The following is a 24,716-nucleotide window of genomic DNA, read 5'->3' as shown; positions in this document are numbered from 1 at the left end:
CGCGCCATAGCGTGAGCAGGGTGAGCTCAGCGCCACCAGTCAGGGCTGGCCAGTGTGTGTGTTTGTGTGCGTGTGCGTGTGTGTGACCCCAGAGAAGATGACAACCATCTCCCATAATTCATTTGAAGATGTCACCTTTCTGACAGATGAACAGGCCTTGTGGGCAGCGTGCGTAACTGTGAGGCGAGGCGACGGCTTTAAGCTCGACGTCCAAGGACTCGCGTGGACGCTTTTGTCCAGCGCTCACAGGGATGGAGCGCCCTGCATTCGTGTGTGTGTGCAGTGCACGATTCACATGTGCGTGAGGTGTTGTGTGTGTGTGCGTGTGTGTGTGTGCGTGTGTGTGTGTGTGTGTGTGTGTGTGTGTGTGTGTGTGTGTATACACTTCAAAGTCAAGGTCAAATCCAGCTGGATAATTAATGTTGCTGCCTTTTTTTGATGATGTTAAATCAAACCCTGGAACTTCTCCCTTTGGAGAATCAGGTGTCCAAATTAATTTAGGCTGCAGAGCGAATAAATGTCCCCCATGTCTCCACACCCTGGGACAGCCTCTCTGTGCCTTTCATATTCTTTTTTTCTCTCTCACCCTTTTTTGTAATTCAATACCACAGCCTTGGCAACTTTCACAACCTGCAGGTCCCAGAGGGGATCTCTATCGAAATGACACAGGCCATCACACAAACTCAAGGCAAAGGTTGACAAAATGGACCCCACAACTCCCAGGTGCCTTCCTCAAAAAGAGAGTGATTGCCGCTCCTCTTTCTCATTACCATGAAGGAACCAAAGGGGATGCTTTGGTTTATTCCTATTTATTTCCCTAAAGGTTCTCATCCTATTCTTACTGAAAACAAAGTTTCATGATCCAGTTTTATAGATGTACAGATCTCTGAACTCAAAATGCTCAGTTATTTAGATTTCCCTGCCATGATATCTATTTAACACAGCTAATATTTTATATTCATATCAATTCCTGTTTCAGTTTTCCGATATGTCAGCTAACCGCCTGCATGAAAGTGTCACATGCCCTGATTTGTGACTGCAGATTCATACCAGTTCATAAATATTGATTTTTCTTCCACTGAAGTGAAGCTCTAAATTTCCATTTCACATATACCAGTAACCATACATTATCAAGCAACGAACTCACAATTTATGAATTGTGCAGTAAAAGGTACAGTGTTTAAACTCTAATCTTGTTTTTCCATTTTTTTTATACTGAGGTTAAAACTTAATCCAATGTATATGATTATGACAACCTTGCTAGAGTAATAGATGTAATGTTTTCCCCCCTCAAGTATGTTATAATTCAATTTCGTAAAAAGAATGAAAACCAATTTATTTGATATTAAATTATCCACTTAGGGATCAAGGGCCACATGGTAAAATAAATTGCACAGGTACGTGCAGTTTCTTCACATTTCAGTTTTGATTATCGGGCCCTCTGGTGAAATGGGCTTTATTTGTGTTCAAGTCACGAGTTGAGAAATTCTGCACAGGCACCGCTGTGGCCACCTTATTTCCCTGACAGGCCCTGCCCACTCTGAGCGGAACTGGAGGAGAGGCAGCTACGAAGCCGGCTCCGGTAAGCTGATGTCATTTGTCCTTTTGGAAGAAATTTGATAAATTTGAGACCCGTCACCTATGCTTTTAAGCAAGTGGGACAGACTCTAACTTTTCTCGGGACGAAAAAAGATTCAGTCTTGCACGTGTTTATTGTGGTTAGATGAAGAGTAGTCCTTTACCATCGCAGTTTTGGCTAACGTCAGTTTACTGTTAGCTTCTGCTAGCTTGTGGTCACAAACTAGGCGCAGGAGTGAGTTTGCCAGTTCGACACACATGGTTAAAACCATCGAAGAATAAAGTTCTCGCAGTTACCAGCTTGTAAAATACGTACATTGAAAATGAAATGAATGAACCGTTCCGCATGTCAGAACAGTGCGCTCATTGGATGGAGGAGACACGCTGAAGTCTCCCATTGGACAGTGCACTGAGGTTTTTGTTTACTACGTGAGAACCGAAAGCAACACTTTCCACACTGCCGTCTCTTTCCTCCTAAAAAAAATATTAGTTTTTCTCTTAAATATAATTGCGATTTGTGACCAGCGCCTCAACGCTGCTGCCTAGCAATGAATTTAGTCAACTTGAATAGGGGCAAACATTTGTCAAGGGTCCATATTTACCCCCAGTATCCCGTCCTTCCCGACTGCATCCTGTGACAGCCAAGTTTTAAGTTAAGTGCGACACAAAAAAGGCGGGCAGTGAGCCTACACAATCATTGGAGTGGCTGTGGGCGACAGTGAGCTGGTGTTTTTATAGAACGAGAGACATGTAGAGGGTCTGATAGAAACAGTTCACGGACATTCTGTTATACCTCAACCAGATAAATATATGTATGTATGCAAATCAAATTAATGAACAATTCTGCTCACAGCATGTGAAGATAGATGTCACACTACAACACTGGTGCATGTTTTATAAAGTCAATGTGTGCAAGTTGATGAAAAGATTAGATATAAATAAAGTTTTATTTTCTTCGTGTTTACTCCCACTTCTCACTCACTCCACGGCTTTGTGTACTCTTCTCTCAGGTGCAACCTTCAGAATGAGGCTTCTCTGCTTAGTGCTGCCGTTGCTGCTCTCCGTAGCGTCTGCCACTGCAGACTCCAAGGCCATCACCACCACCCTCACCACAAAGTGGGCAAACACACCCCTGCTGCTCGAGGCCAGGTATGTCACTGCTCCACCATAGTGACGTCACGGACAGTCAAAACCGATGGCTGTGTATGGAGCTGCGCAGACTGAGACGCATCTGTCCAAATGTCATTTGAAACTACCTCCCGAAGGTGGTTTCAATTCGTTTTGCAAAAATCGGATTTCATGTGATTTGTGACTGTTCAAACTACAAAAGAGCCATCCGGTTTCAGTCTGGATGCGGATTTTGGTTGGCAGTCTGGACAGAGCTTTTCAATTTGAGAGTCTCACCCTCCCTTTCTCCCCCAGTGAGTTCCTGGCAGAAGAGAGCCAAGAAAAGTTCTGGGACTTTGTGGAGGCCAATCAGAACATTGAAGGAGAGCATGATGGTAATGTGAAGTGCCTCAGTTATAATGCACCCCTACTTTCACTTTTTATGTTTGCGCGGCCCGCAGCTGAATTTATGATGCGAACGCGAGCTATTTAGCAGCATTCGCAGCGTCAGTGTTTTTTTGCCAAAGTCTGAAGCCAGCAAAAGCAGGTTGAAATAGAGCTGCACACTGCAGAGCCGCCCTGTTCACCAGGGCCCCTGGCGCATTTCAAACCTGACCGTAAAACATGCAGTGACAGTGTTGAAATCCTAAAAGGCAAATAAATAAACAGGTGAGTCAAATGGAAGAGAGGCGAGACGCTAACCCTGCCTCTGCTCCTTGTCCCGGTGCAGACACAGATCAGGCCTACTATGAGCTGATTGTGAAGCGAGCCGGCGCCTTGCTCAGCTCCGTCCAGGTGAACATGCTGAAGTTCGCCCTCTCCCTTCGAGCCTACTCTGCCACTGTGCACTCCTTCCAACAGGTACCACAGGCCTGACTTAGTGTTGTGTGAGATATGCTGTGTTTTTTTGTGTTTCATATTTCCGTGATTGACTCTCGTGTCCTTGGATCTCAGATCGCATCCAACGAGTCTCCTCCGCCTGGCTGCTCTGCATTCTTCAGCGTGCACGGAGCGAAGACGTGCGACGCCGAGGCTCTGGCGGCGCTGCTGGAAACGGCTCCCAAGAGGTGACTCCGGGGACGCCACGCAACTCAGATCCAGAGGACGCCACACCAGTGACGTGCCACCGCGTCTCACCTCTCATCTCAACGTTTCTCTCGCAGGCCAAAGTCGTATCTCTTCAGCGGGGACCACAGATACTCTGGATCCAACCTCGACGCTCCCATCGTCATCCTGTACGCAGAGTTCGGCACGCCAGACTTCCAGAGGCTTCACCAAGTCGTTGTATCCAAAGTCCACGAAGGGTCGGCGACTTACGTGCTCCGTCACTACCAGGCTGTAAGTTAAGCTTGAGGAAACCAAGATCACATAACACCTCACAACCAAAAACGATGACCTTTCCATAAGCGGAAATCTTTATGTTCTTTCTCCTTGTGGCCAAGGTTGTTGTTTTATTAGGCCCAAGCTGGACTGGATCCTCTCCTCTTTGTCGAGTCAGATTTAACAGCTCCCACAAGCTGTTAAATCGGACTTGTCAAAACACTTTTTTTTCAGCATGAAGCAGAACTGAAGAGCGCGGCTCTTAGTCAAACTGATCTTTAAGTAATTGGTCTCTTTATCTTACACCGAGAAGAAAAATTATCTTCCGTTTTATCATGTCAAGATGAAGTCTGATTGATTTTGCCTTCACATTCAAACACAGAATGATGTGGGTTTTTTTTTCCCAACTCTGTGATTATGTTCAATAATGCAGAACATCTGTCAGAGTGGCACAAGGTCACGGGCAGGAGAGGAGATGTAACATTAAACCGTGACCGTCTTCGCCACTTAACAAGCAGCAGCTGTTGACAATTAAACGCTGTCGGTTTTGTGTAAAGATAAAGCGCCTTTATAATCGGTGCTTGATTTTTTTTTTGTCATTGAAGAGGAGGGGATGTGTGCACAGAAGTCAAAAACATTTTTTTTTTATGCTGGTTTAGATTGAGATTGTTAGTCCTCCATCACCGCACCTGCAATATTGCAATAATAATAATAATAATAATAATAATAATAATAATAAAAAAGTATTGCAACTCCAACAGCTGCGTTTCCATTACCCCTTGAATTGCGCAAAACCTAAATATTTAAAAATATCGGTCTTTCCCCTGTAGAATCCAAAGCCAGAGAAAGTGTTTTTGTCCGGCTACGGAGTGGAGCTGGCTATCAAGAGCCAGGAGTACAAGGCGAAGGATGACACACAAGTCCAAGGTGCCAACACACACACACACACACCGGTGCACACACAATGGCCCAATCCCCAAGGAACCCTGATGATAATGAGCCGATCAATTGTGGTTTCAGGGGCAGATGTAAATGCTACGGTGATCGGGGAGAATGACCCTGTGGACGAGGTGCAAGGATTCCTTTTTGGCAAACTGAAGTGAGGGCCGGGCACCACCACACTCGCACCAGTCAGGTCGACTATGCTGAGAATAAGTGACTCTGACACATTTCACTGTCTGATGTTCTTATCTCAGGACCATGTACCCTGAGCTGAAGGAGCAGTTGAAGGAACTGAGGAAGCATCTCATTGAGAGCACCAATAAAATGGCACCTCTGAAAGTCTGGCAAATGCAAGGTGGGTCTCTCACTCATCTCCTCTCCAAACCTCTCTGCTCTGCACAGCTAGTGTCCAGGTCAGATATCTCCATATATTGATACCTGGCCTTCTGAAATGTATCCAAGGCCACAATGCTTGTTGTGATTCCTCAAAAAAAAGTGATCGAGATTCTAATTTATGATCTCGCCAGAAGTGCAGTTCTGTGTGCGAACGATTATGGATATGTTATTATAGATTATAGCAGTGCACCAGAGCCCTCCAAGATGAGATGAATCAGTTCTCTCTTCTTTAAAAGTTTCTGAGATCTTGTTGGACAGTTTCCTTCCCTCTAAACCCCTGAAACTAAATCAACCAGAAGAAGTTTGTTTAAAGCCACTGAAGTTTGTTCCTGTGATGGGGACCCACCTCAGCAAACTGAGGAAGACCGGAACTGATATATATTAATGTCAATAAAGCTGTGTGTAGTGCTGCATTTATACAAAAAAAAATCAATTCATAAGTCAAACTGTATCTCACGATTGCAGTCTTTAAAATCACAATTTCAAGTGATGCTCTTATAATTTATGTCATGGTTTCTTTTTTCTTTTCAATAACCAGAAGCTCAGTTCCACTTTATTCTTCCACCAAACTGTAAATATTGACCTCCAGCGTGACACTGCGGGCCAAGGCGAGGCTCTCTCCACGTTAATCAAACAGTGCAGCCCGGTTGTCCTTTCATAAAATATGAAGCGGAGTGTTAAATATTTTAGGTTTTCGGTTTCACTTCATCAACGATACAAAAGTTGTTGGTTTTTTTTCCTCACTGTTTTTCCCTTTTTCCCTTTAAATGCTTTTCAAACCCGGCGATCCTCCAAAGTGAACTCACCCCAGCGAGGCGGCGCCGTCGCCACCGCCGTTGCTTCATTAGTTCACTTCATCCCATCTTTTTTCCACCACCCCATTGATCTCGCGACAAAGAAAACCAGAGTTAACGGCGGCTTTTTTTGGCTTTAATGCTGAGATCATCCCGCCGCTGAATCAAACGCGCGACGGGGAATTTATCCGTCCTCTCCCGCAATCAATGCCCGCGGTCGATGCTGCGTTCTCCTGATGCATGCGAGCCATAACGTCTCGCCGTGGCGGCATCGATTAGCGACACATCACCTGCTTGTGCATCACGGTTTCTCCAACGTGCTCGCACATCCTCGATTGTCTTTTTTTGGCTTATTTTTTTCCGACTCTGGTGATGCCTGTTCGGCGGGTGAGTCCTCCACTCGGAGCGTCTCACTCCTGTTGCGGGTGGCCGGGATGAAAGCGGGGGGTTGGGGGGGCGTGCGCTTTGATTGTGGCGAGTCAAAAGGATTTGGGAGGCGCTTGTAGATTGTCAGACTGTCATGTGGGCGTCTGTCTTTATCTTCCCACCCCGCCGGGGCTCATTAGCTCAGCCTGTTTACAAAGGGAAAGGCCACCCCCGGGGGCTAATAATCACGCGGGCTACAACATCATTACAGTGATGCTCGCCGCACTGAAGTAATCCTTAATGCACTTTCCTCTCCTTTGCGAGCGGAAAGCCCTGCGGACTGCTCTTCTTTTACGCCTGGAATAAAACGTCTTCATGGACTCTCATCTTCTTTTTTTCTCTCTCTCTCTCCCACATAATCCTCGCTGTAAATCATTCCGCAGCTGTGAGATAATTTCGTTTCACGCCTCGGGCGTAAATAGGAGCCTGTAGACTGTTGAATGTTTTGTCAGTTAATATCTTGATTAGCTTAGCCGCCGACCTTTTGAAGCACGCTGGCGACACGATTCCACGGTCGCACGGTTGCACTCTTGTTACTCAAACTGAAATGGATTTCGTCAGTGACGTCCAGGGGATTGGTAGCAATGTTAACGTAGTCATTGGCCACAAAATTGATTCACCAGGAATATTTTTAGTCATCTTCAAACTCAGGACAACACAGCAAGTCATGTAATGAAGAAATGGTTCCTTTCCTTGATTGAAATCTTTAATTTGTTGGTTATATTTACACTTATGTAAATATAACCAAATATAACCAACTAACTAACTAACTAACTAGTGTAAAGTTACACCATATTACCGAGTATGGCTACATCATGTATTCAAGGACATTAAATGTGTTTTTTTTTTGCAATTACTAATTATTATCATTATAATTCTGTCAGGTTTTCTGGTCATTCAGTTCACACCCTCCAAATACCAACAAAAGACAACAACAGAGTGATGTTCATACACACTTTCAATTTACTCAGAAAAGTTCTCTGCTTTCCTCTGGCCCCGCCCCTTCTGTCTTGGCTTCCCCCCTCTTGTCCAATCACCTCCTCCTCCTCATCTCGGTGCCAACCCACTGACAGATCTGAGCTACCAGACGGCCGCTCGCATCCTCGCCGCCTCCTCCGTGGACGCCCTCTACGTCATGAGGGACCTCAGCCAGAACTTCCCCACTGAGGCCATGTAAACGCACACACGCACGCACAAACCGAAAACGCGAACACTAGAAATTCCTCTATGACGCTTCTCCCCTTCACTTCTCTTCCTCTCAGGTCCATCACCAAAACGGTGGTCAATCCCGAGATCCGCAGAGAGATGAGTGAGAACCAGAAGGTAGCACCTCCATCACTTCATTTCACATTTTAAAAACTTTTTTTTTTTTTTCAATTGTATCTTTATTTGGAACGGTCAGGCAAATTGGTACAGTACAGCAGAGGTTAAAGTCCTTCCATTTTTTTGTTGAAGTCCTGGTATCCTGCACTCCTAGGAAAACGGCAAACTTCCTCTTTAAGCACGTACCAGTTGGATGTATTAGACACTCAGTTGTAGCAAGTTTTGATACCATTTAAATAAAAACATTTTTCTTCATAAAGAGCCTGGATGAGCTTCAACAGTCGTCACCGTGATCGCAGAGTTTTGGTTTTTGGAACGATAAAATCATCTGACCGTCCAGCCCGCTAGGAGGTGCTGCGTGCTCACTAGCTGGCGAGGTTCAACATTTGTGGCAAAGTGAACTAGAAATGCAGCCACGTCGCCATTGCGGTAGATAATTGATCTTGCGTAAGCTAAATGTCAATAATCCCCTGGTCACATCATCGCTCACTCATATATTTTCCCGACCTCAACCTCCTGTGAGTAGTTGAGACCGACTGACCCGACTGGCTTTCTACTCATCATCCTTATTTATTTTCTCTTTCTTTCCGTCCACTGGCCCTGATTCAGCTCCCAACAATATAATCCAATAAGAGGAAAATAATAATAATAAAAAAAAAAAGCGAAGGGAACGGCTTTGTCGTACACAAGTGCGACCTTTCAGCCTGCCAGCGGTCTGAAGGGAAATATCTTAAATTAAAAAGCCGCCTGGCTCTGTTTTTGTTTTCGCTCCTCTCACCTTTCTCATTATGTGATAAATTGCAAACAGCGTGCGGCACTCGGCGCGCTCGCTTCCGTCACCGCGTGTTTGTTTGCGCTGCTCCGTAAATGGAACATGTAATCGTCGTCGTCGTCGTCGTCGTCGTCGTCGTCGTCGTCGTCGTCGTCGTCGTCGTCGTCGTCGTCGTCGTCGTCGTCGTCACCCCCACCCTTTTGTTTTTCATCCTCAAATATCTTCTCACTGCCCTCCCCCTGCATCATTCCCACCACCCCGTCAAGCTGTGCTCGCATCAGCTCAGTGTGCCAACAGGAATTTGGAGTGTGTGTGTGTGTTTCATTGATTGTGTGTTTTGTGTGTGTGTCGGGTGCAGGCAAACACCCTAATTACTGGATCTGTGATTCATTCGTGCTGACGCAGTCCTGCAGCGAAAAAATGTTCATTGATTGAAGTAGTTTGGACACGTGTGCTTGTCTGGCAGGCAGGCAGGCAGGCATCCTCCTCTCTTTCACTCTCTCACTGTCTCTCACACACACGCACTCGCACTGTTTAAGGGGGATGAACAATATTTGTGTTAATCATGTCGACTTGTAATTGCAGTGTCTGGAGTATGATTAAGCTGACGTTTTTGTCTTCCTGTAATGAGATTTGACTGTGCCCAATGACTTTGTCTATCTCACACACACACAGCAGCTGCACACATCCTTCCTCTAATAATTGGATCTGCGTTTTGGGCCGCGATTGCTCTAAACAGACAGATTTTAAACTGAGCCATCGCCGCCAGTTTGGAGGCGGCGAGGCGGCGCGTCGCTGCTTTGTTGTGACTGCTCGCCGCCAGTTGTGCGAAATAAGTGACTCACGCGACGGCCAGCCTTGGCGTTTGCCGCCAGGCGCGCACGACGATGTGCTCAGCTGGAGTCGGGAGGGTGTTTTTTTTTTTTTTTTTTTTTTTTTTTTCAGTTTTGATGTGAGCAAGATGTTGAGTCACGCTGACGTTCTTCTCTCTCTCTTTCTCTCTCTCTTTCTCTCTCTCTGTCTCTCTCTCTCTCTCTCTCATTCTCTCTCTCTGTCTCTCTCTCATTCTCATTCTCTCTCTCTCTCTCTCTCTCTGTCTCTCATTCTCTCTCTCTCCCTGTCTCTCATTCTCTCTCTCTCTCTCTCTCTCTCTCTCTCTCTCTGTCTCTCTCCCGCTGCAGCTTTTCAAGGCGACCCTGGGCCTGCAGCCCGGGGACTCGGCCCTGTTCCTCAACGGGATGCACATAGACCTGGACACGCAAGACATCTTCAGGTGCACAAGTCGCCCCGGCGGATGAATAATTAATATGGCGCGATGCGGATTGATCAGCCGCGTGTTTCCTCCGGTCGTTTCCCATCTCGCACTGATTTGCATCTCATCAGCCCTTGCACAACTGGGGAAACAACTTTGAGTTCCTCCCTTGCTTTGAGTTGACTCGGAGGCTGGAGATGCTCTGTGCTGGAATCAAATACTGACATTTGATATATGAGCCTTGATTTTAAAACATTGACAGGGAAGCAAGTTTAATGCACAAGACATGTGAACTGCATCACAGTGTTCAAATAAAATGTTACGTCTTAGTGGACCAGCAACAAGTTAGCGGCCACTAGTGGACGGATAAGTTAGTGGTTAGTGATGACTTGATCATCTTACATATTGATTGAACCATTAATTAGTGCAGCAATCCTTTCACATTTTATTTTTTACATTTTAACTCAATTACTAAACTTGGGTTTTGTGTCAGATGGATGAATCTATATTTTAATTTTCTTAATTAATGCATGATTGCAAGGTTGTTTTTCCCCCCTTATTTACAAGATGCACATTTCAAAAGAAAAGTGAAACATTTTCCATCGTATTTTCTCATACTTGCTCCACATTCGACGACTTTGAAGATCTGAACGCTGCCGTTTGTCCCACACAGTTTGTTTGAGTTGCTGCGCAGCGAGGCCAGAGTGATGGAGGGCCTGCGCTCGCTGCAAATCGAGACCCACCACATCCACAACATCCTGAAGCTCAACGTCCATCCTTCCGACACCGACTACGCCGTCGACATCCGCAACCCCGCCATCAGCGTAAGACATCGCTGTGGAGCGATCCAGGAGCTGTAGAGCCTCCAGCCAGGATCAGAAATACCAAAATCCTCTTCAGTTCCCGTCTGAAATTCACACCCGTCGCTCCCGATTTCTGTTGGAAGGTCGAGTGCTTAACCTCATTTCTGTCTTTTCGCATCCAGTGGATCAACAACCTGGAGACGGACCGCAAGTACAGCTCGTGGCCGTACAACGTGCAGGAGCTGCTGCGGCCCACCTTCCCCGGAGTCATCAGGCAGATTCGCAAGAACTTCCACAATCTGGTGCGTTCAAAGTCCCGGACTTGGCAAACCCGCGTGGACTGAGCGAGCTTGGCGCCTTTTTTGAGAAACACCCAACACCTGCGTGCGTGTTTTCCAGGTGATCATTATGGACCCGACGCAGGAGTACACAGCAGAGCTCCTCAGCGTTGCAGAGATGTTTTACGCCAACAACATCCCACTCAGGTTTGTGTCAGAGTCTCCCTGCATGGGATTTGCTACCACTTCTTATTTATTTGACAAAAGAATGTTTGGCCCTCTGTTTTCTGTGAGCCTCTGCTACATTTTCTCCCAGTTTATCACCAATAATTTCTGTTGTGCAACACAAGTGAAAACAAAGTTTACTGAAGGTAACCAGAGGATAAGAATCTACAACACTGCAGGGATTTTCAGTGGGATTGTGTCGTTGAAAGCTCGTCTAATTTAGGAGTTTTGTCAGGCAGCTTCGGGAGACCTCCGACGCTTCCCCGAAGGCAGCGTCTCGGGACGGTCGGCCGCTTTGCATTCCGACGGAGCTCGCTGCACGCGCGCTGCATTTCAACCGGGTCGCTCTTGTCTGTCTCTGGTGGGCGTCTCACGTTCAGGATCGGTCTGGTGTTCGTGGTGTCGGACGAAGACGACGTGGACGGGATGCAGGACGCAGGCGTGGCTCTGGTCCGAGCCTACAACTACATCCGCGACGAGTCGGACAGCCAGAGCGCTTTCGAAGCCGTCATCTCGGTAAGTCCGCCATAGTGGGGAAAAAAACTTCCAAAAGACTTTGAGGATTTATACCCTGGCATTCTGTGTCTCTTTGTTTCTTCATAAGATGTTCAACCAGATCCCTCTCGGCGGAACTCTGAGCGTTTTGAACGTGGTGAAGGTGCTGGAGAAGAGCTTCCCCTACGTGGAGGTCAGCAGCATCCTCGGTGTCGACTCCAGCTACGACACCAACAGGAAGGTAAGCGGGGTTGAGCTGAAGGAAGTGGCTTCACAGGATGCGTCGTCGTCATCTGTCCATCCATCCATCCATCCATCCATCCATCATCCTCTCTTTTCCTCGCCCTCCCCCAGGAAGCGAGTGCGTACTACAAGCAGACGGGGATGGGCCCTCTGCCCGTCGTCATGTACAACGGGATCCCGTATCAACGCGAGCAGCTGGACCCGGACGAGCTGGAGACGGTCACCATGCAGAAGATCCTGGAGACCACCACCTTCTACCAGAGGGCTGTCTACCTGGTCAGTCGAGGCAACATTTGAGCATCTAAGGGAGAAATAAAGGGTTTTATCTGTATTTGTACAACTGTTCAAAACATTTCAAGTTCCAAAGTTGAACCCAAATAAATGAAACCAGATGAATAAATAAACAAACAACATACATTTCAAACAAGTTGAGAGAATGCAAGTCAAAAAAAAAAACATTATATAAATAAAAGTTGGTTAAAATAGAACAAACACACAGAATTACTTTCAGTTTATACCATTTAAGGAAAATGCAACCTGTATTTATCTGATCTAATTAACAGCAAAATCACTTTGTGTATATCACCTTGTGATTTAGACATGCATAGTGTAACAGAATCTGTTGGTATTTAAACTCAAAACTGCGTCAGTAGTGCTGCAGTTTATCTTTTTCTCATTTTTTTCTGCCCAATTTTTTGTCGGAGAGGTGTTTTGTGAAACTGCTGCTACAACAAAAGCAAAGTTTCCATGCGCAGTAATGAATGAAGGATTTTTTTTACGCGTGCGTCTGTGCGTGTGTGCGTGCGTGTGCACGTGCTTGCTCGCCATCTGCTCAGTTTTCCAATTTTCATGTTGTTCCAGCTCTCGGGACAAGCCAAATGTTGGTTCTTTCACAAGCCTTTTGTCTCGTTAGATCAGTCAAGACCGCGTTGAGTTTGGTTTGTGTACCAGGGCTTTGCGGCGACAATGCTCCCACTCATCACTCCTTGGTTTCAGTGTTTAATCTTTGACAGGGGGAAGAGGAGCAACAAAAAAAAAAAAGCTTAACTGTTAAATCACGTCCATGATTAATAAAACAAGACACTAATTACCCTGTGTGTGTGTGTGTGTGTGTGTGTGTGTGTGTGTGTGTGTGTGTGTGTGTGTGTGTGTGTGTGTGTGTGTGTGTGTGTGTGTGTGTGTGTGTGTGTGTGTGTGTGTGTGTGTGTTCCGTCCTGCAGGGTGAACTGGCCACGGATCACGACGTGGTGGACTTCATCATGAATCAGCCCAACGTGGTCCCTCGCATCAACCCGCGGGTGCTGGCCGCCAGCAGGAGCTACCTGGATCTGTCTGGCAGCAGTGAGTAAATGACTGTGGTGACTCAGAGATGACATTCCAGCCAGCTTTGTCTTTTAATAATCCTCATTCATTTTGCCAGATTAGTGTAGATGTGCTCGGGGGGGGGGGGGGCAGGGAAGGGTTTGACTCCACGTGCGCTTGTTAAAAATTAAAATCTCCACTATGAGACATTTCACGGCAATTTGTTTGTTTGTTTATCCACTTACAGCAGCCGGCGATGGCGTATTAGTCAGTCGGCTTTAATGGCTTTTGTCATGTTCACAACAACTTCTCCTCATTATAAATATGCTAATTTCAAGGATTTATTTCTTTATTTTGAAAGCCATCAGCAAACAAGCTGTTCCATTTCCATTGTAAGGAAGGTTCACCGACAGAGCCGAAATGTTGTCACATCTCTCTTCTTTCTTTTCTCCCCTGACTCGTGACTGAGCTCTCTGTGTTGGCATTGTTCCTTTAGCTTCACAGACAAACACCCCATCTGGCGTAAACCGACAAGAACAAGGGTCCGCTTCTGTTTTTCACTCATCGATAAAATGTGTTCTCAAATGTCTTCATCGACAAGCGACTCCATCAGCGTTTGAGCGTTCAGCTCGTCCCCGTCAAACGAAATACGCTGCCCCACCTACATTATTAATGTTGTATTGTTTGTTTGTTTTTCTTACAGACAACCACTTTGTGGACGACTACGCTCGCTTCTCCACTCTGGACACCAAGGAGAAGAGCACGGCGGTGGCCAACAGCATGAACTACATGACCAAGAAAGGTCAGGAAGTCTTTCCAGTTGTCGTTTGTGTTGCCTCCCCTGATGTGGTGTGAACAGCTTGCCCATCCACTTTCCTTCTGTTCTCTCCCTCCTCCTCTATTAATGTGATTACAAAACCTGTCCCCCTCTTCAGGGATGACCAGCACCAACAGGCATGGTAATCAGCCTTCTCCTCTTCATTACTCCCTCTTCTCCTCCTCCTCCTCCTCCTCCTACTCAGTTGCTCTTTTCAGCAAACCACATCGCTGGCATTGTTGTGATTGGCGTGTGTGTTGTTTTTACTTTTACTCCACCGGCACACTTCCATCTGCGTCTGCATCTCAATTTATTTTGTCTTTCAATCTCACTTTTTTTCCACGGAGATGTTCAAGGGTCCATGTTTTGGAGCAATGAAGCTAAAGACCTACATTTTCTTCATCACCACCTGTGCTCCTCAGTCTTTTTGCTCACCCCGTCTCCTCGGTGACGGCTTCCTGTTTCTGCTTCACCAGACGACGGCTTCATCCGTCCCGTGACCTTCTGGGTGGTCGGAGACTTCGACAAGCCGTCAGGACGTCAGCTGCTTTACGATGCCGTCAGACACATGGTAGGACCCCCCCCCCCTCTTTTTCTTTTCTTTTCTTTTTTTTTTTCTTAAGTGGCCTGTTTGTTTTGTGTTGGTCTGCCGTGTCGAAGCACATACACGCAAAACCACCAGACGGCTAATCGAGATTAAAAGGAATTAATTGATGCCGTGGGAAACAAACACGCCAGCTCTCTGGGGCATCATGTTTGCACATGCAAATACCAAGCCAGGAGATATTTATTGGCATAACGGCTGCGTGGAGCTGCTAGTGGGAGATGGGCAGGAAGTCGTTTGTAGCGTTGCAGACTCAATGTGAATGAAGTGAACAGGACGTATTAATTAGCAATAACTGGAAGGACCTGTTTGTCTTTGAAACTGCCTGGTTATCTGGAGTTACCGGTTCCAACCCTAAACCTAACAACAACCCTTAACCCAACTCTAAACCCAACCTCAAAACTCAAGGCTTCCTATTGGCTCATATAAAATTAGGCTTCCTATTGGCTCATGTAAAACAAGGCTTCCAATTGGCTTGTGTAAAACGAGACTTCCTATTGGCTTGCGTAAAACAAGGTTTCCTATGTGTTCTTTCAAATCGAGGCTTCCTTTTGGCGTGTGTAAAACGTGGCTTTCTATTGGCTCGTTCAAATCTAAACTTCCTAATGGCTCGTATAAAATGAGGTTTCCTATTGGCTCATATAAAACAAGGCTTCCGATTGGCTTATGTAAAACTAGGCTTCCTTTTGGCTCTTTGGACCCTCGGCATAGCCATAAACAAGGTCAATATGATTAAATTCTATTTACTAGTTACTTTCACGCATTTCCTCCAGTAATAACTAGCCCACACTGTTGTTGCTGCGCTCTGGATGTCTCCTGTCCTCAAGGCTGTTTTACTGTAGGGCACATTAATGCTGTTTCACATTAATGATGTGAAACTGCAAAGTCAAACCAAAGTGGTCCGGTGTGGTCAAGTCTGCAGAACTCACACTTGGCTTCCTCTGCTGCAGAAAACCAGCAACAACGTCCGGCTGGGGATGATCAACAATCCGTCAGCCCCTCTGTCCACCCAGACCACCCGGGTGGCCCGGGCCATCTGGGCCGCCATGCAGACGCAGTCCGCCAACAACGCCAAGAACTTCATCACCAAGCTGACCAAGGAGGAGACGGCAGCGGCCCTGGAGAGCGGAACAGACATCGCAGAGTTTGCTGTCGGGGTAGGACGAGGAGGACGCGTCAGGATCGCCTGTTACGTCTTTAAAAACACTCACTCACTCAGTTTGCCTCCCCCGCAGGGCATGGACGTTGCACTGTTCAAGGAGGCATACGAAGATCAGAAGTTTGACTTCCTGCTCTCCCACGCCGCCTACTGCCGGGATGTGCTCAAACTGAAGAAAGGACAGACAGCGGTTATCAGCAACGGAAGAGTGAGTCACGGCCGCGCCATGCCAGACAAATATAGCCTTTTAAAAAAACAAAAAAACAATACATCTGCCTATCAACCAAAGGCTTCTGCTGCACACAAGACAGTGGTTTATTCAGTCATTTATTTATTTATTTATTTATTTATTTGTTTATTCATTTATTTATTTATTTATTTATTTCCAGATAATTGGCCCGCTGGAGCAGGACGAGGTTTTCAACCAGGACGACTTCCTGCTGCTGGAGAGCATCATCTTCAAAACATCGGCCGATCTAATAAAAAGCAAAATCAACACGATGGGGATCGAGGAGGACAGGTGAGTCTCGACGCTCTGGGAAGTTTGGAGAAACGCTTTCAGTGGTTGTCTATGAGAAAGAAAAGGAAAACAAAACAGAGAAAAAAAATGGATGGATTTGTCTCAGGGCCAGCGACCTGGTGATGAAGGTGGACGCCCTGCTGTCCTCCCTGCCCAAAGCAAACGCCAGGCTGGAGCTGAACTTCGCAGAGGAGCGCTACAGGTACAGTGTACAGATACATTAAGAAGGAAAAACACAATTCAAGCTGCTTCACGCAATGAATTAAACAGTCATTGAGGTCCTGGATGAAAAGTCAAGCCTCTTCTTGATTTCTTTTGCTCTTGTCAGTGCTGTAAAGATCCGTCCAAAGGAGGGAGACACGTACTTCGACGTCATCGCCGTGGTCGACCCCGTAACCAGAGACGCTCAGAAACTGGCTCCCCTCCTGCTGGTGGGTCGCAGGGCCCTGTGCCATCCTGGACTTGGTCCATACAGTTGTGTTCCTATTGTCCTTGACCGCCTGCTGTTTCACCTCTGGCAGGTCCTCAAGAAGCTGGTCAACGTCAACTTGCGCGTCTTCATGAACTGCCAGTCGAAACTGTCGGAGATGCCTCTGAAGAGGTGAGGGCGCTAACGAGCTGCGCTTGCATAATTCTTTCACGACACCCAGTCTCATCACTGGGTGCATTTTTTTTATGCCCTATTTCATACATGTCTGCAGTATTTTTGCCATATGTTTCTCAGTCTTCTAGGGAATTTATTCGTTCATTTGTGGTTAACAGTGTATTGCACATCTTGCAGGGCAACACTTTTCGGGTTTCTCACACGTTGTCCGCTCCTGCTGTTGGTTCCAAATGTGGGAATTGAATCTCGTGACCCATCTGTTGACTAAGAGACAATACAAGGATCAATAATTACTAAAGAGTAGATTTTTTTGTAGATGTGTTGCAGAGCCAAATATCTGTTCTTCCACAAAGGATTCCTGTATTGTTTGTTTTGCGTGCGCGTGTGTCTTTGTGCGCGCGTGTGCATTTTGTAAACGCGCCTGCCAACAGTTTCACACTGTTGGGCGAATCTTGCACACTGCGATCTGCTGCAGCGCACCAACAAAGGCTGCGAATGTTGGTGGTAGTACGTGGTAGTAAACACTGATGTAAACAAGGGATTCAGGGAACCACAGAGCGTCTCACTCATTTCTCTTTTTTCTTTGTTTCTTTTTTCAAACCTGTGTGTGTGTGACCAGTGGTTTTTGGGACCAAAATTTTCACGATTATCATTATTATCGCAGTGTTGTTGAAATGTTCTCAACGTGTTATAAGAACAAAACTACTTATACACACACTGAAATCCTTTAACCACGTTTTATTTTGAAAACTCAAATAAAAGAACAAGCACAACTCTGAAGCAGCCTTGGCAATAAATAAATGTTGCTGAAAAAGATGCTGTTTTGCAGCTGTGTGTACCTCGTGCAGAAACCTTCAGACACCAACTTGCCAACTGCACCAAAAATATGTTGTATTTTTTTACAGGAGTAACGTTAAGGTAACACTTAAAACTTCGGTTGACTTCATTGACAAACTTTAGGAAAGTTTAACAGACAAACTAGACATTTCCACTGCGTTCACGGAGATGGCTCATCAAATTGGAAGCTTTTCCGCCGCTTTCAAACCGTGGTAATCAAACACGGTATGAATGATGATTAAGATTTGAAACGGTCATACTAACCGTCGGACTTTCTACCGCCGTTTATCATCGGACCGGTAATCTTTCCGTCCCTCATCCCGTGTCTTTTTCCTTCACCTCCAGTTTCTACCGTCACGTGCTGGAGCCGGAGGTGTCGTTCCAGGCCGACGGCAGCTTCTCTCCCGGCCCCATGGCCACGTTCCTGGACATGCCGCAGTCTCCCCTCTTCACCCTCAACCTCAACACCCCCGAGAGCTGGATGGTGGAGTCGGTGCGCACCCGCTACGACCTGGATAACATCTACATGCAGGAGGTACGGCAGCAGCAGCAGCAGCAGCTGTGTTCAGGATCGATCCTCCATCCATCCATCCACCTTGTCGTAGGGTGAAGGCAGGGTGACACTCTGGACAAGTTGCCAGTTCAGTTCATTGAAGAGCCACATAGAGACAAACAAAGACAACATTTTTAGTTTTTGAAGAGCATTTCCGCTGCTCACCTGCACATGGAATAAAAAAAAAGAAGTGATTTACCCCTCGCAGGTGGAGAACATCGTAGCGGCCGAGTACGAGCTGGAGCACCTCCTGCTGGAAGGACACTGTTTCGACGTGAGCTCCGGTCAGCCCCCCCGCGGGCTCCAGTTCACACTGGGCACCGCCTCCGAGCCCGTCCTCGTGGACACCATCGTCATGGCCAACCTGGTGAGTTTCCATCCATCCATTCATCCACTTTTAATACCCGCTGCTTCCTGAACTCAGGGTTGCAGCGGTCTGCTTGAGCCTCTCCCAGCTGTCATAGGGCGAAGGCAGGGTGACACCCTGGACAAGTCGCCAGTTCAGTTCATCACAGGGTCACATAGTAGGGCTGGTAACATTCAATAACTTGTTATTGTAAAAACAGTACACCATTACATCCACTAGAGGGCGCACACCACCAAATGTCAAGAAAAACGACCAGCGGTCGTCAAACGCTGATTTATTTTCTGCGTTCTGTTCTGATTGTTAAAAATATATTTCATGCAAAATTCAAATATTACTTTTTACAGTCAAATGTAAAAAGATTTCTCACATTCGAGGAATATCCAAAATGTGAATATTAATTTACCAGCCCTACCACATGGAGACAAACCAAGACAAACGCAAACCATTCGCACTCGCACACGAACCAGCGCCATCTAGTGCCGACGCTGTCTTGTCCGGGTCCGCAGGGTTACTTCCAGCTGAAGGCCAACCCCGGTGCCTGGAGCCTGAAGATGAGGAAGGGACGCTCGGACGAGATCTACAAGATCTACAGGTGAGCTCGTCCTCCGCCCGCCTGCTGCTCCGCGGAGCTCCAAGCCTCGTCTCCAACGTTTCTCACGCGTCCTCACCCGTCTCTATCCCCCCCCCGCCGCAGCCACGACGGCACCGACTCCCCCGCAGACTCGGACGACATCATCGTTGTTTTGAACAACTTCAAGAGCAGGATCATTAAAGTCAAGGTGAGTCGCCTCGTTAAGAGGAGCAGAGCGGTGGTTGGCGGTTTGTTTTTGTTATCGACGGCATCACACCAAATACTGGCGAGTTGTTGTCAACATTTACTTATTAATGAAATAAATCATCAAAACAAAATACAAAAAAATACGCATTTGGGAAAAACTCAAGTGTGTGTGTGTGTGTTGAATCCGAATGCAATTTTCAAGTTGCCGGGTCTTTGCTTTGATTTTTGCTTCTTCTTCTTCTTCTTTTTTTAAATAATTTTAGCGTGTTATTTTTAGATGGTTGTTAGTTCAAGGGAAACCAAGCTATTAAAAAAATTATATTACATTTTTTTTTCTGTTCTGTTTCAGGTCCAGAAAAAAACGGACAAGCAAAACGAGGAGCTGCTGAGCGACGGAAGTGAAGAGAACGACTCGGGCTTCTGGAAGTCTCTGACCAGGTCGGTTGGTCCGCGTTTTTTAACACCATCCCAGCGAGACGCTCGCTTAAACTCTCCTTAAAATACCAATAAACAAACAAGAAAAACCCTCCTCGCCGTGTGATTCAGGGGATTCACCGGCGGAGCGGTGGTGGAGGAGCAGAAGCAGGCGAAGGACGACGTGCTCAACATCTTCTCGCTGGCTTCGGGCCATCTGTACGAGAGATTCCTCAGGTGAGCCTCGGGGACGGCGGCAGACAAAGGGAGGGGGAAAAAAAGATCCCGGAAAGGCGACATCCCACTGTGTTCTCGCAGCAGCCGCTTTATTGATTTTTTTCCCCCGCCTCCTCCGTTTCCCCGTCGCCGCTGATCTGTTTATTCCCCTCCCAGGATTATGATGCTGTCGGTGCTGAAGAACACAAAAACTCCAGTCAAGTTCTGGTTCCTCAAGAACTACCTGTCACCAACTTTCAAGGTACGCGTACTTAAAACAAAGCCGCAGTTTTTCCATCGGTGAGGTGGCATCCATCCACACAGGGGCTCTGAGAAAATAAAGCCAGGTGAAGCTTGCAGCACAGCTGAGAGCGTCTGCAGCTCCTTTATGAACTAGCAGTGAAAGTCAGAGATGGAACAAAATGGATGAGTAATTTTTAGCTTGTTTGAAACTTAAACTGGCACTCAGTCAACTTTGGAATCTCCTTCCTGGCTTCCTGCCTGGAGATACAAACGTTTCTCTTCGGGGAGCGTTTTATGTCTTTTATTGGGAAATGATTGTTTTCAACATGCAATAAAAACCTATTGATGGAACGGTCCGGGTCACATGACGGAGAAGCTGTGTTAAAACAAACTGACAGAGTTGTATTAATGTGAGGTCGTAGACATGCCATAGGAGTTTTATTGACAGCCCTAAAGAGCCAGACTGAAATTCCTCAACAGAAACACGACCAGCACTGTGGCGATTGTGATCCTCTACTGCCCTCTGGTGGCGGAAAAAAGTAGTAGTAGCGCTACTGAAGGTTGTTGCTTAACGTTTTTACACTCTGAGGTGTTTTTATTTGTGCATTGTTTTGTTTTAAATTCCCATGAAACGTTAAGTGAGCGATCATCAGGTCAGAGGTCCTAATGCCCCCCCGGATGTGCTGCAGCATTGTGTAAAACTTCTATCATGGAGCTCATCAGGGACTCCTCGAATGAATTTGACGCCTTCTCCGCTCGCGCAGGAGTTCATCCCCCACATGGCCAAGCAGTACGGCTTCCAGTACGAGCTGGTCCAGTACAAGTGGCCCCGCTGGCTGCACCAGCAGACGGAGAAGCAGAGGATCATCTGGGGCTACAAGATCCTCTTCCTGGACGTGCTCTTCCCCCTCGCCGTGGACAAGATCCTGTTTGTCGACGCTGACCAGGTGTGTGTGTGTGTGTGTGTGTGTGTGTGTGTGTGTGTGTGTGTGTGTGTGTGTGTGTGTGTGTGTGTGTGTGTGTGTGTGTGTGTGTGTGTGTGTGTGTGTGTGCCGTGTGCCGTGTGCCGTGTGCCGTGTGCACCTTGTGCACTGTTTCTGAGCCAGAGTTTCTAAAATGCATGGACCCGATGTGAGATGGAAAAAATATTGACACATGCAGTTGTGGCTCCGACTAACGAGATTTTCAGGAACGTGCTGTGATGCATTCAACCATCCATGGTGCATTCAACAGGCATCTCCTGAGTTGTGTGAGTTTGTGCGCTCTCAATTGTCCCTGTTTGTCTTCTTCTCAGATTGTGCGAACAGACCTGAAGGAGCTGCGTGACTTCGACCTGGAGGGGGCGCCGTACGGCTACACTCCGTTCTGCGAGAGCCGCAGGGAGATGGACGGCTACCGCTTCTGGAAGTCGGGCTACTGGGCCAGTCACCTGGCTGGCCGCAAGTACCACATCAGGTACACACACGCACGCACGCACGCACACACACACACACCTGTGAATGCACACAGTCTGTACTGCAGCAGTGTCCCTCTGGCGCCCCCACAGTGCGCTGTACGTGGTGGACCTGAAGAAGTTCAGGAAGATCGCAGCAGGGGACCGGATCAGGGGCCAGTACCAGGGCCTCAGCCAGGACCCCAACAGCCTCTCCAACCTGGACCAGGTCCGTAGTCACACTCCGGCTAGGTCCGAGTCATGGACTCCACCGGGAGAGGCTCTCATTGGCTGTTTATTTGTGTGCTTTTTTTTTATTTTGTCCCTCCCACCGCAGGATCTGCCCAACAACATGATCCACCAGGTGCCCATCAAGTCTCTGCCTCAGGAGTGGCTGTGGTGCGAGACCTGGTGTGACGACCACTCCAAGAAAAACGCCAAGACGATAGACCTGGTAACCAACACTCAGTGTGTGTGTGTGTGTGTGTGTTAATTTGCTGCTAATGCAAACACGGGGAGATGAGCAAGTGTTCTAGTGCCCCCTAGTGGTGGGTTGTTGAAACTCCTGAATGGTCAGTGACATCAAATCCCTTTTAATTTTCATCCCAGACCAGCCTCTTTCCTGGAAATTTACATTTATATAATAACTCGGGTACTTTTAAATCCCAAACATGCAAAATCATCAAAGACAGCTGCAACTTCTAGCCACGGATTCTCGTCTGCACACGCTGACGTCTTCCTCTTGTGGTCTGAAGGGGCTGCTTGGCAGCAGTCACTTCCTGTTTTGATCAGTTCCACAGACTCCCAGATGGCGGCCCATTCGTTTCAGTGTAGCTGCTCACACAGCGCATACACCAAAAAGGTTTTTGACTTCTGCATTAATGGGCCCAGAGAGCATGCGCAGTAGTGTCACTTCCCATCGTGCCTCTGTAACTCACGGGATCTGTTTGGCCAATCAGAACGATTCTTGAGAAGGTCACTTACAGACACGTCAGGTTGCAGCCAATCAGAACGAGCTGAGACACAGCAGCACGTACGATGTTGTGACGTCATGCTGGGAATAAACTCTTTTCTTGTGATTTTCTGGCCTTTATCTTTTTTTTTTAACGACTATAAGACCATAACTGAAAAGTCTACAATAGAAAGATTTGCTATAAATCGCGTTTGAGGTTACAGTCGTCCTGCCAGCTGTTTTAAAGGCATTTATTTTTGTATTGCGGTCTATGGGAAAAATGCTCTTTGGGCCCTGGGAATTTTTTTTGCTGCAGTACCTCGAGTGGCCACTAGGACAAATCGGCTCACCGCCATATTGCCAGTGCGGTATCCAGTTCTTACAATACATCAATGGTTTTGATCCAGCTTCTGTTCAGTTTTTACTGATTTCACTGCTTTCCCCCCACCCCTCTCTCTCTCTCCTTCGCGCTCTCTCTTCCTCGTCGCCCCAATCTCAGTGCAACAACCCCATGACCAAGGAGCCCAAGCTCCAGGCGGCGGTGAGGATCGTGGCCGAGTGGAGCGACTACGACCAGGAAATCAAACGCTTTCAGACTCAGGTGCAGGAGGAGGGCGCAGACAATGCCAGCGCCGCCGCCGCCGCCGCCACAGCCGAGGCTCATGAGAACGGTACGGCAGCGCTCAGACGAAGGTGTTCCTCAGGTCGAGACGACGTCAAATGAATCTCTCCTCATCTTCTTCCTCTTCCTCCTGGCCAGGCGCCAAAACGGAGCTGTGAGGAGGGTCGGCGCCGAGGGGACGGCGCTCCGCACTCTGTTTAAAGAGTGGCAGGGAAGCTCCGCCCCTCGCCCCTCCCCTCCACCCCCCAATGCCCTGAGGGACCGCCCACCGAGGGACCGCCCACCGAGCGACCGCCGACGGCAGCTGAAAGGCTGGAACTGTCCCGTCGTCCCGTCAATGTGACGGTTTCACTGTACACACACACACACGCGCGAGTGTGTGTGTGTGAGTTTTTCCATCTTTTGTTTTTGAGTTTTATTTTTTATTTTTAATTGACCCCTGTGGTGCACATGAGGGTTCGGGCTGTGGTTGAAGCACAAAGGGAGGGGAATTCTGGGAAATCTCGCTGCTGGTCATTACATGTGGGTTATTGGGTTCTTTTAATGAGGTTTTTGTGAATGTCTGGACGCGTTGTGGACACATGTTGCAGAATTGAATCAGATCATATTTCATGACATTGTTCTTTTGTTGGAGTTTTTTGTTTCCAGGATCAGGCAGTAAGATTACAAACCAGGCTGCACTTTAACCTCGGCTACCTTGGTTTTTTTTGACGTGGTGGATCCATCGTCTTGTTTTGTTTTTCTCCAAAATTCCACTAATTAACGCCCAACTGGAATCGTTAACTCTGAAAAAGTGTTTTAACATGAGAGCGGATGGTTTGCACAACGGTCATTCTGAATTTGGAACAAGTGGAACGCAAGCCGCCGCACTGCGACTCTTCTCTTCTGGTGAAAATGTGAAAAAGTTCCGAGTGGTTTGTCAGGTGTTTTTTTTTTTATCAGCCTCGTCCATCCTGTTCTGGCCGGTTTTTTGTGTAACTAAAAAAAACATCCCAAATAAAGAATTGATCCATATCCATGGCATTTGTCCTTGTGACTTTTTAGTTTTATTAATATTATTATTATTAGGGATTGAGTCCGGCAATAAAACCAAAAATCGCCAGCGCCAGAGGCCCAATTGAAATTGTAATGAACTATGGTTCCGCTGTGCGTTGGAACCCCATTTTGTCCTTATCATATTACAAAACTCACCACATTTGGCAGGCTGGTCAGAACTGACAAGATGTACGTCGTCTTTTTTTTTTTCTTCCATTTTCCGACACGTGGACATTTTGCATTTTTGGCCCCAAGCAAAAAAAAGACACGGTAAACAAAAGTAACGAATGAAATATGTGGCAAAAAA

At 47.0% G+C, this 24,716-nt stretch overlaps 1 protein-coding gene across 2 annotated transcripts; it reads left to right on the top strand.

Moving 5' to 3' along the window:
- The first annotated feature begins 1,454 nt into the window (after window positions 1-1,454).
- uggt1 (UDP-glucose glycoprotein glucosyltransferase 1) lies at window positions 1,455-24,392 on the top strand. 2 transcript variants are annotated; one of them, XM_076017744.1, is made up of 41 exons: window positions 1,455-1,582; window positions 2,589-2,727; window positions 3,001-3,080; window positions 3,416-3,546; window positions 3,640-3,752; window positions 3,849-4,023; window positions 4,836-4,932; window positions 5,026-5,104; window positions 5,202-5,302; window positions 7,637-7,736; window positions 7,826-7,886; window positions 9,840-9,931; window positions 10,584-10,734; window positions 10,896-11,015; window positions 11,113-11,198; window positions 11,597-11,732; window positions 11,821-11,952; window positions 12,066-12,230; window positions 13,175-13,295; window positions 13,960-14,058; window positions 14,192-14,215; window positions 14,550-14,644; window positions 15,628-15,834; window positions 15,913-16,044; window positions 16,226-16,356; window positions 16,463-16,558; window positions 16,685-16,787; window positions 16,878-16,957; window positions 18,143-18,332; window positions 18,559-18,717; window positions 19,224-19,309; window positions 19,412-19,496; window positions 19,845-19,933; window positions 20,042-20,146; window positions 20,303-20,387; window positions 21,133-21,315; window positions 21,663-21,823; window positions 21,915-22,029; window positions 22,138-22,254; window positions 23,252-23,423; window positions 23,513-24,392. In XM_076017744.1, exons 2-41 carry the CDS (start codon window positions 2,603-2,605, stop codon window positions 23,530-23,532), a joined length of 4,599 nt encoding a protein of 1,532 aa, XP_075873859.1. In that variant the 5' UTR covers window positions 1,455-1,582; window positions 2,589-2,602; the 3' UTR covers window positions 23,533-24,392. The 2 variants fall into 2 exon arrangements, with proteins under 2 accessions (XP_075873859.1, XP_075873860.1); XM_076017745.1 differs by lacking the exon at window positions 14,192-14,215 and having other exon boundaries at window positions 1,456-1,582.
- The last annotated feature ends 324 nt before the right edge of the window (window positions 24,393-24,716 follow it).

The sequence above is a fragment of the Nelusetta ayraudi genome, unplaced genomic scaffold (genome assembly GCF_046127955.1).
Source record: "Nelusetta ayraudi isolate G7.1 ecotype Tasmania unplaced genomic scaffold, CSIRO-AGI_Nayr_v1 ptg000007l, whole genome shotgun sequence".
Classification (NCBI taxonomy): Eukaryota; Metazoa; Chordata; class Actinopteri; order Tetraodontiformes; family Monacanthidae; genus Nelusetta; species Nelusetta ayraudi.
This window is presented reverse-complemented; position numbering and strand designations above follow the sequence as displayed.